The sequence below is a fragment of the Silene latifolia genome, chromosome X (genome assembly GCF_048544455.1).
Source record: "Silene latifolia isolate original U9 population chromosome X, ASM4854445v1, whole genome shotgun sequence".
In the NCBI taxonomy this organism is placed as follows: Eukaryota; Viridiplantae; Streptophyta; class Magnoliopsida; order Caryophyllales; family Caryophyllaceae; genus Silene; species Silene latifolia.
This window is the reverse complement of record NC_133537.1, coordinates 4,736,870-4,753,807: the sequence shown is the minus strand read 5'-3', so window position 1 is coordinate 4,753,807 and position 16,938 is coordinate 4,736,870. Positions and strand designations below refer to the sequence as shown.

Sequence of the window (16,938 nt, the reverse complement as noted above, 5' to 3'; positions counted from 1 at the left end):
GAAGTTGCTTTTGAAACGCATATATAATGTGCATATGCTGAGTCCTGAATATTATCTCTGTGCAGGTGGCACGACGAGAACTACTGAAAAAGAACCCCCATGTTTGGGACTGGATCCTCTGAGCAATCATTTTGAGCCTCTGACTTGTTTAAATAAGGACTTATCCGAGGAGGAAACCACCTCGTTAGAATTTGACAGTTTTTCAGGTAACACGAAATGCTACCTGACTTACCCGAGGTATGATATCTTGCTTGAATATTCACTCCATGTAATCTGCTTTAACAGCCTATACATGGGGAATGGACTGAATTGCCGAGTCTTTGTATGGTTTTGGTCCTTCTGGAGCTTTACAAGGGGAGATATTGGACAATGGACATTTAGGAGCGAATGTTGGAGTCTGTTTTGCGACAGAAAGTAATGGTCTTTTTAATCAGGTACTATAGTCCATATCTTCATATTTTTATCTTCTAATTACCCCAACTACACTACTGCATGCAACATTATATTAATCCTCTACAATGCCAAAAGTATTATCATGATCTACTTCCTATTTTTTGAAATTGCAACATATACTCATCCATACAAACTATTTTAAATCCATATACTTGAAGACTTTCGTGTAACATGTACATGAAAATTTCCTCTCTGACTTTTTTGTCTGGCAAGTCTGTGGCTAGAAAATTTTTGCTGGCCTTTTGGTTGAGCATGGTGAATGTATTCTTGCCACCATCATTAGTTCATGACTTCATCCCCCTCCAAAAAAAGTTGAAGTAGAAGAAAAGTTTCACCCTGTGTCTTGACACTGTTTATTACTCATGTACAGAGTTTTAGTATGCACGACAGCACAAGTAAATGTGCATCAGTATGAGTAATTGTTTCTTTCAGTCCTTGTGCTTTGATGACGCCATGTCCTAATTTATTTACTCTTTCAGCATTTTTCTTGCTGCATTGAAAATTCACAAGCCGATCCCAAATCATTTTGGGAGAATTGTTTGTTGTTGTTGGGATGTCACAGTTGTTGTCAGGTAATCTGTTTTCCTTTGGGAAGGAGGGATGGGTAGGAAAGGTAATGATGAAATGTACCAAAATCTGCATTGTCCTCGGTTTATTGTAGTTTCCGAAAATAAGCAGGACACTAAACTGTATAATTAAGAAGAATAGAAGTGGAAAAACTGAAGCGATCAGACTATACCCATGCTCGAATAGACAAACTCGAACATGTCCCAAAATCTGCATTGACCTTTGACCAATCCGATGTGAATTTCGATGAGCCCAAATTGATTCTTACCACTTAATGACTTGATAATAACAAAATCGAAACCTATCCATATCCAAAATATTCTGACCTTATTTGAATGCTAACCTACTGAAATGACACAAACATAAAATATGACACTCTTACTGCACTCGAATGACCCGTTTGCCAAGTCTTAGGAAAGTGACGGACAATATAACAATATAGACGAAACCAATAATATATGAATTTTACATCCTCACTGTCTTAGTGTCATGGTACAAAAGAAAAAACAAAGGTACATGTACAATTGTACATTGCACTATGAACTTATGATGTTCTGTTGGCCGTGGGGTTTTGTACTATGGTGGTGAAATTTAAAGCTCCCCACTAAAATGAGAGTGTGTCACAAGTTGCTTCATAAGCTTTACTTTGCTAGTTTAAGGACATTGCGTACTTGGGCTCTGAAAAAGTTCCCAGATTTTCCTTTAGATCCTCAACTAAATCCCACTGTATATTATCCACTATAGTATGGGATTATTATCTTTCAGTTGCTCTCTCCTTTCTACTCCCTTCGTATCCGTCAATAGTTTACATTTGCTTTATTTTGTCTTTATAAAATAAAGTAAATGTAAATTATTGGAGAGAGGGAGTATTACACTTGTAAACTACTACTACTAGTCCACTACTCACAAGTCACAAGAGCAAGTGCCCTATATGGCATTAGGGCTGATTCTGAGGTTTTGTCAAACTAAATCAAGGAAAGGTTTTCATCTAAAATCTTGTAGACTAACCTTCCCTTCAATATTACACGAAGTACTTCCAAAAGCTTTTTATTATTAGGGTAAAGTATATTAATATTGGGTATGGTTTGACCGGTTAGCGCAAATAAGTGAGATCCACGAAGAGTTGTATTTGCAAGACTCCCTTTATTTAAGACTAGGTTCTGTTCTTTTGGACTTCAAGGCTGAACTGAACTGAATTTATAGGAGCTGAACTGAATTTAACTTATAAAAGTTGAACTGAACTGAACTTATACAAGCTAAACTGAACTTATAAAATTTTTGCGTTTATATAAGTTAATTTTTTATACAAGTACTACAATACATTACAACAAAAAATATATAACATATTACATTTTTTTTTTTTCTAAACATCTATTTCCATATTATCATCCTTCATCTTTATTTTCAATGACATCATCGAATCTATTGTCTCGTCAAATGTCTTTTACTATGTTATTTCGTATCTTATACATAGATTCCTTACGTTTTGTTTCAGATCTGTTGAGATTAATAAGGTATACTGGTATAGGTGATAGGTGGACTTGTAAATAAGTAATGAGTAGGCGGTTTAGCATAAACAAATTATAGGTCATTTTTTTTGTTTTTTTATTTAAGAATAATGTGTATTGGATAATTTTAATATTGGATTTTTTTTTGCATTGATTTAAATGAAAAGCGTACTATTTTATTTTTTCAATTTGTCAATATTAGAAAACGGGTATGAATTTGTAGTTAATATAAGTTGTATGAACTTGCCTAAACTGACCTTATAGGAACTGAACTTAACTTAGCTTATAAGAACTGAACTGAATTTATATGAGCTGAATTGAATTTAACTTATAAGAGCTGAACTGAACTGAATTTATAAGAACTGGACTGAATTTATAGGAACTGAACTTAAAGGGGGTGACTTTAAGTCCAAAAGAGCAAGGCCTAATTACACAACTTGCTTTTGAATGGTCTTCAAGACGCTATTTTGATTTTGCTTCTCTCCTCTAAATATCGCTCCGTATAATTTTTTGTTGAAAATATTATTTTTGAAAAGTTTTCTGTTAATAAATATAAATACACACAAGTGTTGTATCTTATTTTTTTTGATGCTTTAACCTTTATAAAGCAAATGGAAAGTTATTTTGCGAGTATTTCTTTAACAAAATTTGGTCAAAATTTAAAAACTGTAACCTTTATAAAGCAAATGGAGTAATTGGTTTTGAAGGGAAGGATGTGTTGTTCTACTTATGTTATGCCAAGTTAGTATTTTGAAATTTGTTGCTACACTATCAAGAGATTATTAGAAGTTTATCCTTGACTGTAAACTTTAGAAATCATATGGATTGAAGTGATAAATTAACATTTAAATGGAGAGAATTCGGACCGTTTTCAATAGCGTTTTCCTCTTTTTGGGAGGATGGAATAATGTTAGTACCATTTTGTTTAATTATAGCTTTCCTTAAGCTATAATGGAGAAAGTCTACATGGATCATGGATGGACTACTAAACGACCATAAAGAGGAATGTTATGATCATAAGATGTAGATTAGTCATTGTTGTAAGATAAATTTGAAAATTCCATATTTTCTATTATGTGTATGATCGATCTTGAATGTTAATTAGCATTTTGTACTCCTTTTAAAAATAAGAGAATAAAAGTAAAAGTATATATACTGTATATAAAAACTACGTAAAGGTACCATGTTATTGTACCTTAACCAGTAAGAGTCTCCCTCTTTGTTTTTGATTGCTTATCTATGATAGGGATTTTGATTAGGTGTGGTGTATGAATAACATGCTATCGGGTTTATTTACGAATTCTTCTAGTACATATATTAGTTACCATGTCTCTAATCTAGTACTCCACTTGAATTGATGAGACAAACTTTTTGCTAAACTTTAGACATTTTGCGTTTGTCTTATCTATTCTATTTGACCCGTTTTAAGTTTAAGATGGATATGTCGGCCTTAAACAAGAATTTGTGAATTATTTGACACACTATATCTCCATGACTAACAAGTTTATAAATGATGCACAAAGAATTCTGAGATGCTTCATGCTTTGATGATTGTAGCTAGAGCCTACTGTTGGGAATTGGTAGTTTCTTTAACAGTGGCATTGGTAATTTTGATGGGAAAGAGAAGTAATATGCAGCATTTTCTATGTAGGATCTCAAATACCAAAGAGAGTTGCGAAAACTTTATTCTAACGAATAACGGCTGGACAATACAAGGCATATATTATTCTTACTTTTCATCATTGGGAGAGGTTTTTTCGAGGCCTGCTTTTGGAGGTTTTTGGATCTTTCCCCTCTTCCCTGTGACTATTCCCTGAGTTTTTTTTGAGGTGGACTATTCCCTGAGTTAAGGTATTCCTGAACTCCATATATTCTCACTCACTTATTGCTATTAATAAACAATACTCCGTAGTGTTTATACCAAAAAGTATCGTGCGATAATTGTTATTAAACCATTATTATATAGAGTTAAATAATAATTACTCCCTTACACACATTACACTTTTCTAAAATAACTTGCTTTTATAAATTGTTTGATAAATTACTCCTACGGGAGTATTTTTTACTCAGGTTAAAAATTGCTCCCAAAAAATGACTTTCCGGTGTATTTTCCGTCAATTTTAAAATTTTCAGGTAAAAAGCCAAAATTCATGATAAAAATACCCTTGCTTAATGTTGTTGACTTGTTATATTCTTATGTTTTTCACCTCTTCTCTCTCCTTATTAATCCATTATCAATCTCATTTTCTTCTTATTGAATCAAGGTACTTATCTTTTCTTCTTTTCTAATTTGCAAATTTATTCAGCGTTCCTTCAAATTTCGGGTGTTTTGTTAAGCTTTTTAGCGTTTATCCTATTTTAGTTACCATTTTTGATTTTGAATTCAAATTAGGGCTTGTTTACAAATGTAGAAATCAAAATGTCAATTGAACATAATAGAATCAAAAACTTACGGTTATCAATATTGTAATTGATGGAGAGTACAAGCACTCATTCAATTTAGGTAGATTCAATCATCAAGAATTTAGGTTAAATTTTGGGGGGAAAACCGGGTAAAGGGATGAAGTGGGTAAAATTTAAAATGGCTTCCGGTGCAATTTTTGACCTGAGTAAAAAATGTGGGAGTAAGTTATAAATTTTTTTATAAAAGGGAGTTATTTTAGAAAAGTGTTATGTAAAAGAGAGTAATTATTAATTGACTCTATTATATATTTTACAACGATCTTGTCACATACATGCATCTGTAGTGATTATACTTGGGATAGTAAGTCTTGGTAAAAACTTTCGTTTTTGGGAGTAAATTACAATAAGTCAAAGTTTTCTCGAAAGAGTCGTAGAAGTCACTCTTTATATAGATTACATGACCGGTATGGGATATTTGTCATGAAACTTATCAATATTGTAGATTATCTTCACAAGTTGGAGATATTTTATGTTGTATGGTTCAAAACAACTTTCTTCCTTAATTTATTAATTAAATAAATTCTTTATTTTCTCATTCATAGAGCTCTAGAAAGCTGCAGCCGAGGGAAAATGAGTAGAGTACTTGATAATTGTTGAAGGGTAAATTAGTACAAGATGTAATTCTCCAAATTATTTTTACCCAATTAATTGGACGTCCTATCTGCTACAGCCAGTGACTTGGGTATGCATTTATTTGATGAAGAGGACGTATAACAACAAATATTCACCCGTTATTAATCCCGGAACGTTGGCTGTTTTTCTACTGGATGTCTCTGGTGGGCCTTTACTTGTATTGTTTAGGCTTTGATTCTGGAACTGACTTAACACCAGGGCATGTGTACTTCTTGTTGCACTGTTTTAGTCAGATACTACGTGAGAGAGAGAGAGACCCATGACTGGTCGTTATATAGCACGAGCCAACAAGTACTTGACAACAATATGTTTTTGTTGATTTACATATTGAGGTGAATTTTATCCACCGTGTCAGAGGGGTAAGGATCCATTACCTCCTTAATGGTCATAATTGCACAAGAATAGAAAAGGATTAATGAGTTGAATAATAATAATATATAGTATAATAATTCACGGGAGAGAAAATGGCCCAAAAAGAACTAGAGAGGATCTCCTTCTGTGTGTGTCAGAGTTACCTAAAGTGATTTCTACCCTTTTTCCATTTATTTGAAGGAGGTGTTCCTTAAGACGGATATATCATTTAAAGTTAAATGGGTTAAGTGACTCTCTACTTGTATAGAAGGGAGAATTGGAGAATTTTGTTTGTGCTGGTCTCTATTCATTTTGCCTTTGTCTTATACTCTTATCTATGTTATTTGACCCGGGTTTTGACCCCTCCCCATTTGTTAGGATTTATTTATGATTCCTAATTCCTGAGTAAGTTTTATGCAAGAGCATTTCACGTTAATATAATGTGATATATAACTTTTTAAAAATAAGAAGCTAGAGATCGAAAAAGAAAAAAACATGAGATAAGAAAATTGACGATGTTTTAAGTAAGAGGTCTTGTAATAAGTTTGCTGTGAGATCGTCTCATACCAGAGTTTGTGACCAAATATATTTGAAAATATTGCTGAAATACTACCCTTTGATGTTACTAAAAGATTTCAAAGTTCATAAATTTCTTATTAGGATCATACGAGTCTATAACGCCATTGTTTACATTCCCTATCCCATGAAAACATGCTGCTTTTTTTTTTTCTCTTTCTATCTCTCTTTTATGGTGGTGATGTTTTTCTCAAATGATTTTGATTTGTACTTGCATGTTGCAACTATGTGCTTTGAATAAAAGACAAACCATAACATTAATAAATACATGAAGATATTGATTGATTAGAATAAGTGCCTAAGTCTCATTAAAGGTGCCGTAGTTCGAAACTACTTGGGGAGGATCAAGTCTTTTGCTTTCAACTCGATTCCCTCTTAAGTTAATAAAGGGAAAATCTCTAAGAAAATGACCCCCCTATACGGAATACAAGATTATGTAGGCATGTAGTTAGCTACACTAAATAACATTACATAGAATTATATCGTCTACCTATTTTAGTTATTTAGCTAGTAATTATGTGAATAACAGCCATAACCATAGGAGTTGAGGCTGAGTTCCAGCGACGCGCCATTGGCAGCACCATTTAACCAGGGGTAGCCGCTGGTGTAGCAACCAGTAGACGGGAAGTGGTGGTCACGGTTAAGGTGATCATTGTTGTGATCTTCATTGTGCATTGGGAATAGAGGAAGTGTCTCTATCTCGGGTACTGCAACATAGTGATCTTGTTCATCAAATGTTGATAATGCCTCATTATTGAAGTTGGAGTAGGCATGAGTATTGATATTAGTACTCCCCATAGAAGTCCACTGGAAAGTGTTGTTCACATTTCCAGTACCATTAATAACTACTCCTGATATTGAACAGTCCTGTTGTAATGCAATGAAAGGGGGCAAAGGTGAGTTCAATAAAATTTATAACGGTAATTATAAGCTTAAGACGTTCCTAAAATAATTTGAGGTCGGTTTGATAAAAAAAGTACTCGTATCAGAAGTGTGAGTAGGCATGCTTGTTCTTGGCTCTTCATTTTAACCTAGAAATAATTTTATTACACAATAATAGTACAATTTTTGATTGACAATTGACTTGTCTGTTGAATATTCCTTCACTAACACTTTTTATAAAGACTAACCCAAGTCAGATAAATTGGAAGGGGGCATATTCTATTTGTAATAAGAATACTAGTGTTCCAGATAGTTTAAAAGTTGTAGTAGGAAATAACAGTTCTCTCTAAATGATAAATAATAAGGAGTATGCTTAAAAGAGGGTATTTTTAGATAGAGTAAATTAAAAATTACTCCCTTCGAAAATAAAGTTTTTTAAAATTACTCCCATATAATTTTTTTCCTAAATTACTCCCTTGAAAATGTATTTTTTTTTTTCAAAAATTGCTTCAAAACTTCAATTTAGGTGATTTACTGGGTCTGTTTTTGAACCTATTCTCCATTGTTATACCTTTCAATGTATAAATTGGTTAAGCTACAAACGGAATAAGTTCATGAACTGACGAATAAGTTCCCTATTCTCCATTGTTATACCTTTCAATGTATAAATTTGATGAAAGTGCATCTTAAGGGAGTAATTTTAGAAAAAAAAAAATTATAAGGGAGTAATTTTAAAAAACTGGATTTATTTGAAAATATTGCTGAAAACATGCTGCTTCTTCGATGGAATGTGGAACCAAACTTTGTTACTAACTTGTGTAATCTTGACTCCGCGACTTGTGCCGTGCTCTCACCAAACCCCCCCTCCGTAATTTGTTGTATAAATTATTTGGTTTCTTAATCTAATTTATATTCACTTTCAGGAAGAAAAAAAAAGAATATGATTTAGCTAGGGCAAACAATTTTATATGAATACTTACCCTAAACTTGTTCTCCATGGTCAAAGCTCCATACCCAAAACTCCCTACTAATTGCCCACCTCCAGGCCCCACATCACCAGCTGAGCTACAACATACCCCTGATGAATGGATTTCACAAAAAAAAAATCATATTAAAGCTGTGTAACAAACCAACCAAAGAAATGATACTATGAAATAAAAAGTAGTAGGAAAATTTACCAGGATTATTGTTACCGTTATAATTATTATTATTACTGCTAATGCAAGGGAATTTAGTGTTCTCATCGTGTTTCCAACAGTTAATACCCCCATTATTATTAGAACTTGTAGTAGAGTTTGAGGGAGTAAGCCTTTTCTTCTGCCTTTCCCTAGCCTTGTGGTTTTGAAACCAGTAGAAAACATTCTTGCCTTCAATCTTGCCATAGCGGCGAAGACGAGAACAAATGGCTTGGATTTGATCAGCAGTAGGAGACCTAACACCATTGATGTAGTAAAGCTCCTTAAGAAGCTTTATTTGCTCAGTTGTAGGTGTCCACCTTGTGCTACTTTGTCTACAAAGGCAGTTGCCTCCACTTATTCTATCAAGTTGTGAATTTTGTTGAAGTTCCATTTTTGTTTTTCAGAGTTTAAGAAATAGTGAAGGAATGAACAATGAAACAGAAAGAATGAAGCTAGGAGATATTATATAATGCTATAAATTTTTATTTTATTTTTAAAAATAAAATAAAATAAAGTTATATGAGTGAATGTGTAGTGTGTAGAGGGAGTTATGGTAATGTGGGGGAAGATCAGAGATAATCTGCAAGAGAAGGACTTGTTGAGGTTGAAAGGTTGTAAGAAAAAGGGATGGGACAAAAGAGGTTGTAGAAAGGCTGAGGCTTCAGAGAATATATTGCTTGGTTCAAAAGTTATGGAGGAAAAGCTATTATTATGATTATTATTGTTGTTGCTACTATCTTATATAAGGAAAAAAATTTAGTAAAAGAGAGCTAGTGAGAGATAGAGAGTGAGGGGTGAAAAGAATGAGTGAATTTTTGAGAAACGACCTTATTCTTAAGCTTTCATTTGTTTGATTTACCTGAAATTATAGAAGCGATTTAAATACATTAGCGAGTTTTGAATTTGACTATGAATACTACTCGAATATAGATGTTTGTGATATATATTACGAACGAGTTTTGAATCTAACTCTGAATACTGCTCGAAAAGCTATTATGATTATTATTGTAGTTGCTATATACTGTTTTATATAGGGGAAAACTGAAAAGCATTAGTGCAAGTGAGAGACTGAGAGATGAAAATAAATGAATTTTTGAGAAAAATTTATTCTTAAGCTTTCATTTTTTTAGTTTATGTGAAATTAGCGAGCTAGTTTTGAATCTGACCATGAATACTACTCGGATATATTTGTTTGTGATAAAATTAGCGAGCTAGTTTTGAATTTGACCATGAATACTACTCCAATTTACTCGGTGTATGTTTATGATTATTGATGGTTGCTTGTATTAGGGTTCTCTTCTTTTTATGAAGATTCCATCTTCATTATTGAAATATATTGTCATAAGAGAAAAACCCAGTGTATTAATTGTCGTACTTTTGCTCTGATTAATCATTGTACTGAAGTTTAATGCTGGTAAAGTGAGAATCCATCTCGTGAAGGGAAATTTAAGGGAATAGTTTTTTCATGAAAATGGTTAGTCATCTTATGCATGTTGAACGCTGTACAACATCATTTTTCTTTATTGCACAGATTTAATTTGTTTATTTATTCTTGGGTTCATTATATGTTGATGATTATGTTTTGTCTTGCAAGCTCTTGTACTTGCAATATCTTTCTTAATTAGCTTACAAATGAAACACAAAATGGTACAGTGACCTTTTTTTAAAATTCGTTTTATCTTAATTGGTGTATACTTTACGAGAAGGAAAGGGAGAGCATGTATGTTACATACCTACATGGTACAAAGATGAATTTCTTTTTGCAATTGTAGGACTTGAAGCCTTAAAGGATCTGATGCTCAACTTCTCCTCGGATATGGATCTGATGCTCAACGTCTCCTCGGATATTGGATTTTACACGAAATTTTAAAGGTGAGCCTAATTAATATCTATTTTAGTTAAAGTTTTAGCTATCTTTATAATTATGCTTTAACGTTTTGTAACAAAAAAAGAGAAATAATTATGGGTTGATTTTGAATTCAAAACATAAGTCTACAAAAAAAAACTTATAGTCTGAAAAATACCTCTTTAACATAAGACCGCTACAAAACCCTTGACCAACAATTTAATTAATTATTTCATAATTTGTTGTACTAAACTACATATATCCCTAAATAATGTGGGTGCAATTATGCCTTGCACTCCCTTTAAAAACATCCTTTCTAGTTCCTACCAGAATCTATATATGTTGCTCGGACTCTTTAATAGACGAATTTTACATACATGTGTCGAACACTTGACATTGGGGCGTGGGCAGGACACTGGGACACTTTATTTTAGATAAAACATGATTTTTTTTTTTCATAAAATAGACGAAGCTAACACTTGACACGCACCCGTATCGGATACTTTTAACCAATTCCGAGCAACAAAGGATTGATGAAGCTTTAGAAAAATATGTTTCAAAGTGAGAAACTAGGAGCTTGCTTGCTATTCCCATTTTAAAGTTTAGGAATAACATAAGTAAAAGTAGATGGTGCATTAATTAATATACAAAAATCCAGAAAATCAGAAACACAGATATAGGAAATCAGAATGAATAATTACAGAACAAATAAGCCCATTTTGTGAGAGCAGAACTACCACACTTCAGTCAACATAATAGACTTATATTGGCAACCTATTCAGTATTCTACTCTCTGCCAAGTTATAGGTCCAATTCTAAGGTCGGCTAACTTAAGGGTGGTCCATTCTGCTCACATAGGAGTACTTAATTTCAAATAACGTAGTATATGTTGCTAAGTTCACGAACCAAATCAAACACAATAATATTTCTGCATTTAACTCTGACTCGTACCACATTGTATTTTCATTGGTGATTTATGTTTTGTCGTCGGTATTTTTATCGTCTTAGTTGGTTTTATATCAAATCTGTTAAAGAGTACTATAAAATAATTTATAGGTCTCGAACTATTAGTTTAAACTTTTAGTTTGATGTTTAATTTCGCTCAAGGCTCGTTATTTAGCCACTAGAAAAGAGGACTTTAGATGTCTATAGGTTAAAGGTGTGGACATTTTCAAGTAGGGTTTGGAACGGTTGCTTTAGTTCCTTGGTTCCTTAGCCTCTAACAAGTCTCAAACTCACACTTGGGATAAAGTGAAGAGTTTTTTTTCACAACTCTTAAGTAGGTTCTTGACCCAATTTAAGATCCGTGAGTAGTGTTTTATATATGTAAATAGTAAATTAAATGGCTCCGATATATTATTATTGAGACTTTTGATGAGTCTGAGGGATGTATAGAAAACACAACCATAAAGTTGGTTTTAGGATGAACCTCTTTTAACTTAAGAAGTGGACAAGTCTCTCCTCCATGTACAAGGCCCAATATCTAAATTTGACATGGTAGTAGGCCCAACTTTTCAATGTCTACCATAGCATATTTGGGCTATGGGATGAATCCTCTCCATTTATTTTCTCTCATAAAACATTACTATATTATATATTTCAATTTCATTTATTTAACTTTTTATTTCCAAATAAATTTACAATCATTCGATCGAGTCCAAATATATTCCGGACCGTTGAGAAGTAATGAACCTCCATTTCTTTTTGGGAAATGAAAAGGATCCTTGCTCGTAGTTTGCAATGTTTTGGCTGATAACACTTAGGAGTGTCCATTTAATTAAATGGTTCGGCCTAGACTCGCGAAATGGGCCACCCTATCCTGTTAAATGACATCGTGGTTGTCACTCTTTTGTTAGGGTTAAATCCCTCCGATATGGAGTAGATGTTTCTTTTTGAAAAATAATACAGATGAGTTACTAATAACTTATTTCTACATTGATCAAGGTGGAAACGTTACGTGGTGATTTTAGTTTGACATGTAACTATAAAAGGAGGATAATGCTATGTAATTTGAATCCTTGCATTGTGATTTGTGAGTGATCACTAAAATTCTTAGTGCAACTATAATGAGGACGTAGCCAATTTGGTGAACCTCGTAAATATTGTTCTTGTTATTGTTCCGATTCTTATCTTTATTATTGTGTGTGGTCTATACTAAAAATCTCTACATCTTTCTATTTCATTTATATTTATAATCCTGATGTTCCTAAATTTTTTAACCAAGTTATTGGATTTTGTTGAATTTTTGGGAAAACTTGTAATAATGTCATGTTCATATTGTATGGTGATGGAGTATTAGCTAATGCTGTTGAATAAGAATGATATTTTATAGCCATAGGTATTGAATAAGAAAGAATTTACAAGAGAGAGAACCATAATCATATCATTCATATTATTGTCTTAAGTAAACCAGTTGTCTCCATAATCCTATCATATGCTAGAGACATGAACCTTTTGTGCAGAAGATACTAATATAATGTACATCACCCGTTTTTCTCGCAGTGGAAAACGCAAGTATTCCCTCCGATTCATTTGGTTGTTTACGTTTTTTTTTTGTATGAGGTGTAGTTTGATCAACTAAAGAATCAAATGAATCGGAAGAAGTAATAATATAAGAAAGAACATTATGTCTACACCTTTACGTACACGTTACAATGTTACATAACTGGCAGGGGAATAATAATGTCCGCAACAACAGAGGACTCACGTTTGCTATCTTCACAATCATCATCATGTTCATGATGATGAAATCTGAGATCGAACGGAGAGGAAGATGCTGAATTTTTCTTCATGAACTCTATGCAATCCGCTACTGCTTGACCAGAGTAAGGATCATTGAGGTAGTATGAGCTACGTACACTCTGATTATGATAATCATGATACTCAGCTTTTGATAATCTAGATGATGTTGAAGAATTATTGTTATTATTCTTACTAGTACTATTGCTCTTGGAGAGGGCAGTGACCATGATTAAGCGAAAAACAGCCTCACGTAGTTTCTCCGTGAAAGACGCTGACGGAGAGAGGACTCGCCGATTGGCTGAAGGTGATTGTTTGGTGGATGTTGCAGTGGTGGTCCTGGTGGTGGGTCTCATAAGAGGTAGGCAAAGGTATTGTGTTTTCATGGTTGTGCTTTAGAAAAGTCTTTTGTTCTTGTTATTATGTAGGTGTATTATATGTGTAGTTATCCAGGGAGCATATATATATATAGGAAGATGAAGTAGTTCTCTGATAGGTGATACTTACTGACTTCAGATTTTTAGGCCCTGTTAGGCAGTCGACAAACCGGATTTTAAATATTTTTTTTTTTTTGGGTTTAAAAGGAGATATAAGGACGTTTTTTATGCTGATGGGATTTGAACTCAGATCATGAGTATCACCTTTTATAACTCTACCAAGTAAGCTAGTTGAGATATCCAACAAATTTTAAATAGTATTGTAGATAATATTAGTTGATTTTTATAAGGGGCTAGGTGTAGCGAGCTAGTACGTAGTATTTTATTAAAACAAATTCTTATTTAAGACGGACGCTTCCGTCTTATACTTAAGGCAGATAAGACCATAGGCAAACCAACTAATTTATTACTGAGTAATATATTAAATGTATATGTAAAATTGTTATAGTACAATTTCTTAATTACACACACATTATGCACATGTTTTAAGGTGGTTTGGCTTGATAAACTATTTTTTTATATATAGGAGAACATGATATGGGAATATACGACTTTATAGGACCTATAATTTAATGCAAAATATGATCATTATTATGATCATATGATGTGTGTGACTGAGGTGGCTTTAATTGTTAGTAGTTTACAAATTCTTATTAAGATTGGAGTATTCATCTTAAATTTAAAATGGATCAAATAATATGAGTATATACTTGTATAATATAAGATTAAGGTAGAATGCCTAGATACTAATAAAAAACCTGTTTTACTTATATGTGTGGGATGTTATTTGACCCGTTTTAATCATAAGACAGATAAACACCAATTGTCGTTAGTTTTGTTAGTTTGGCTGGACTGAAGACTCCACCAAGATTCAGCAATAAAATCAGGAAGCATCTTACCAATAACAAATTGCCAATTTGCCTTATTGTTAGGGTGGCAAGACAATAAAACAAAGGAATATCGGTCATTTTGTTATGGAAGTTGCAAATTGGATTTGAAAACGACAAGCACAATCATATAGGTAGTTAGTTATTCGCAAATTGGATAATAGTGTGATTAGTATCGCATTCGAGGATTGTTAGTCGATCGTACTATGATTTTGCTACTGAATGTTGATTCTCCATACCAAATATGATGTTCAATTATGTTGAATCTCTGTTTATAATCTCAACAATTAATGTTATCGTCGATAAAAGTCACTTGTAATTATTAGTAGGATATATTTCGGGCCCGTTTCTAATATTTTGAGGAGTTGTGCGAAATTTAAAATGGGGTTCTACCGCAACTGTTCAATATTTGGTATGGAGGATCAACATTCTGTTAAGATTATAGAGGGGAGAGAATTGCATAAGGAAATGTTACTATTGATCAAATTTTACTTTACTTTAGATCAGTTTAAATTTTATAAAACCAATTTAGATTTTAAAAGATAATTTTAGTTTACAAGAATGAAATCTAAGTTTAGCAATTTATATGAAAACGTTATAACGGTGGCGATTAAGGCTAAGTGTGGGCTAAGCGGGCGAATTGGACATCCAAATTCCTTAGTCTCCAAGATGTTGACAAAAAATATGAAAACCTTTCATCAATAAAAGTGGTATAAATAGTGTAGTGGCGAAAATGTACTTATTTTGTTTGTCAAAGCTTCCTAAGTTCGAGCCCCACCTATAATATCTTTTGGTCGATATGATATCACTAGTTGAGTATTTCATTTAACACAAAATTTACACTATTTGTTTCGTCTTCTTTTTCTTTTCTTTAGTATCAAACACATATTGATGATATTTTTTTTTTTTTGAAAAATATATTACGAGGGACTTTGGTTTTGTTTTTGCAAGGGGCCTCTAAATAATTTATGACACGCCTGCGTTGTAATGAACGTTACATGTAAAAAAAGCCTAGACTTAATTGTTTTTAAATCCTTTATGATTAATAACAAACACTATATTACCTCCCAAAAAAAATCATATTATAAGAAAATGCATTGTGGCATTGACATATTAGTATATAAAAACCTCTATTTTAATTCTTCTCCTTTATGAATAGTGCCCAAAAAACAAATGATAACAATTAACCGAGACTGAGGGAGTATTTCTTATAGTCTAGGAGAACCTTCAAACTCACCTTCAAAGTTTTTCTTTTTCCTTTGAAAAAACCATCCTATAATAGGATTAATTGTTCTTTTCTTTCCTTCCTTAGGCTTAAGCTCCTTTCTAAAAGAGGAGCTTCTTCCTAACCTTCCAAAAGAACCATCGTCAACAATATCATGCATGATTTCTCTTGTTAAAGAGGGTGGACTTGCAAATGTTACACTTTTTTTCCTATGGTACTCATGTTGATAAATCCCATAGTCATCCTCAAAATCAAGCTTAGAAGTCGGATTATCGACAAAATTGAGCTCTTCTATCTCTGGATTGATGTTCTTTGGTTGCTTAGTTGAATAACTTTTCGCGGTTTTGAGTTGCATAAGCTCTCTCCTTGTTTGATCTAGCTCTTCTTTTACTGACTTTAGGCATGTTGCAATGTAATCTCCCTCTTCTCTTTCTTTTTGAAGCTTCTTCTTTGTTTCCTCTAATTCTGATGACACAATTCCTAATGTTATTGTAGAAGTATTGTTGTTTGATTGTTTCTTGAATGTCCCCACTACCTTAGGTTCCATCTATATAATTAGAAAATAAAGCAAGGATGATGTTAGCATCTTAGTAATTAGTATGTATATATTGTGCGTTTTTCTTACACGGTTTCAGAGTCAGCGTGATTAAAAGTTTATAGGTTCAAATTCTAGGACTCTCCAAAACTCTCACAAGAGAAATTTGAGCGCATGGTGTGGATGGACATATGCATTATCTATTCTTAAAGCCCTGTGAAGTATGAACATTCGAGTGAGGGGGAGTATTGAGGTTGATTTCACCTTAAAGTTTTAGTTGAAATGATCTTGTTACAATGTTCAATATTCTTTACGAGATATATTTTAATAAAAAATAAGCAGATAATTGAGACCAAGCATGCAACTCTTACTTATAGGGCTATAGTATGTTTTTGAAATGCATGCATGCAAATATCAAGCTATAGATATGCAAATTAAACCTCTTTGAGTTGTTTGGCATAAATTTCTCCGACGAGGACTCTTTCTCCGAACAGTGCAACAGCTTCTTTAACTGACTGGAATGGCGGCCGTGTATCAATTATTGCCCTGCCCTTCACCAACACGCCTCCTTCCCCTGCTTCCATTGCGACGAGAACAGCTATCTTGCGTAATACTATTATTATCAAGACTCAAAATTGAGTAATTGCACTAATACTTT

At 33.0% G+C, this 16,938-nt stretch overlaps 2 protein-coding genes and 1 long non-coding RNA gene across 4 annotated transcripts; 1 reads left to right on the top strand and 2 right to left on the bottom strand.

Moving 5' to 3' along the window:
- The first annotated feature begins 93 nt into the window (after window positions 1–93).
- On the top strand, window positions 94–13,825 carry LOC141622417 (uncharacterized). Of its 2 annotated transcripts, XR_012532962.1 has the most exons (6): window positions 94–206; window positions 286–434; window positions 4,180–4,379; window positions 10,384–10,483; window positions 13,130–13,297; window positions 13,396–13,825. It is a non-coding gene; the product is annotated as an uncharacterized LOC141622417 (long non-coding RNA). The 2 variants fall into 2 exon arrangements; XR_012532961.1 differs by having other exon boundaries at window positions 13,130–13,825.
- On the bottom strand, window positions 6,756–9,303 carry LOC141622416 (protein WUSCHEL). The gene is made up of 3 exons (XM_074438449.1): window positions 8,612–9,303; window positions 8,414–8,511; window positions 6,756–7,418 (listed from the first exon to the last, which is right to left on the bottom strand). The coding sequence occupies exons 1-3, from the start codon at window positions 9,000–9,002 to the stop codon at window positions 7,059–7,061; spliced, it is 849 nt and encodes a 282-aa protein (XP_074294550.1). The 5' UTR covers window positions 9,003–9,303; the 3' UTR covers window positions 6,756–7,058.
- Window positions 13,826–15,376: 1,551 nt separating the features above from the next.
- On the bottom strand, window positions 15,377–16,928 carry LOC141621158 (WEB family protein At2g17940-like). Its single transcript, XM_074437847.1, has 2 exons — window positions 16,721–16,928; window positions 15,377–16,292 (listed from the first exon to the last, which is right to left on the bottom strand). Exons 1-2 carry the CDS (start codon window positions 16,862–16,864, stop codon window positions 15,729–15,731), a joined length of 708 nt encoding a protein of 235 aa, XP_074293948.1. The 5' UTR covers window positions 16,865–16,928; the 3' UTR covers window positions 15,377–15,728.
- Between the last annotated feature and the right edge of the window lie 10 nt (window positions 16,929–16,938).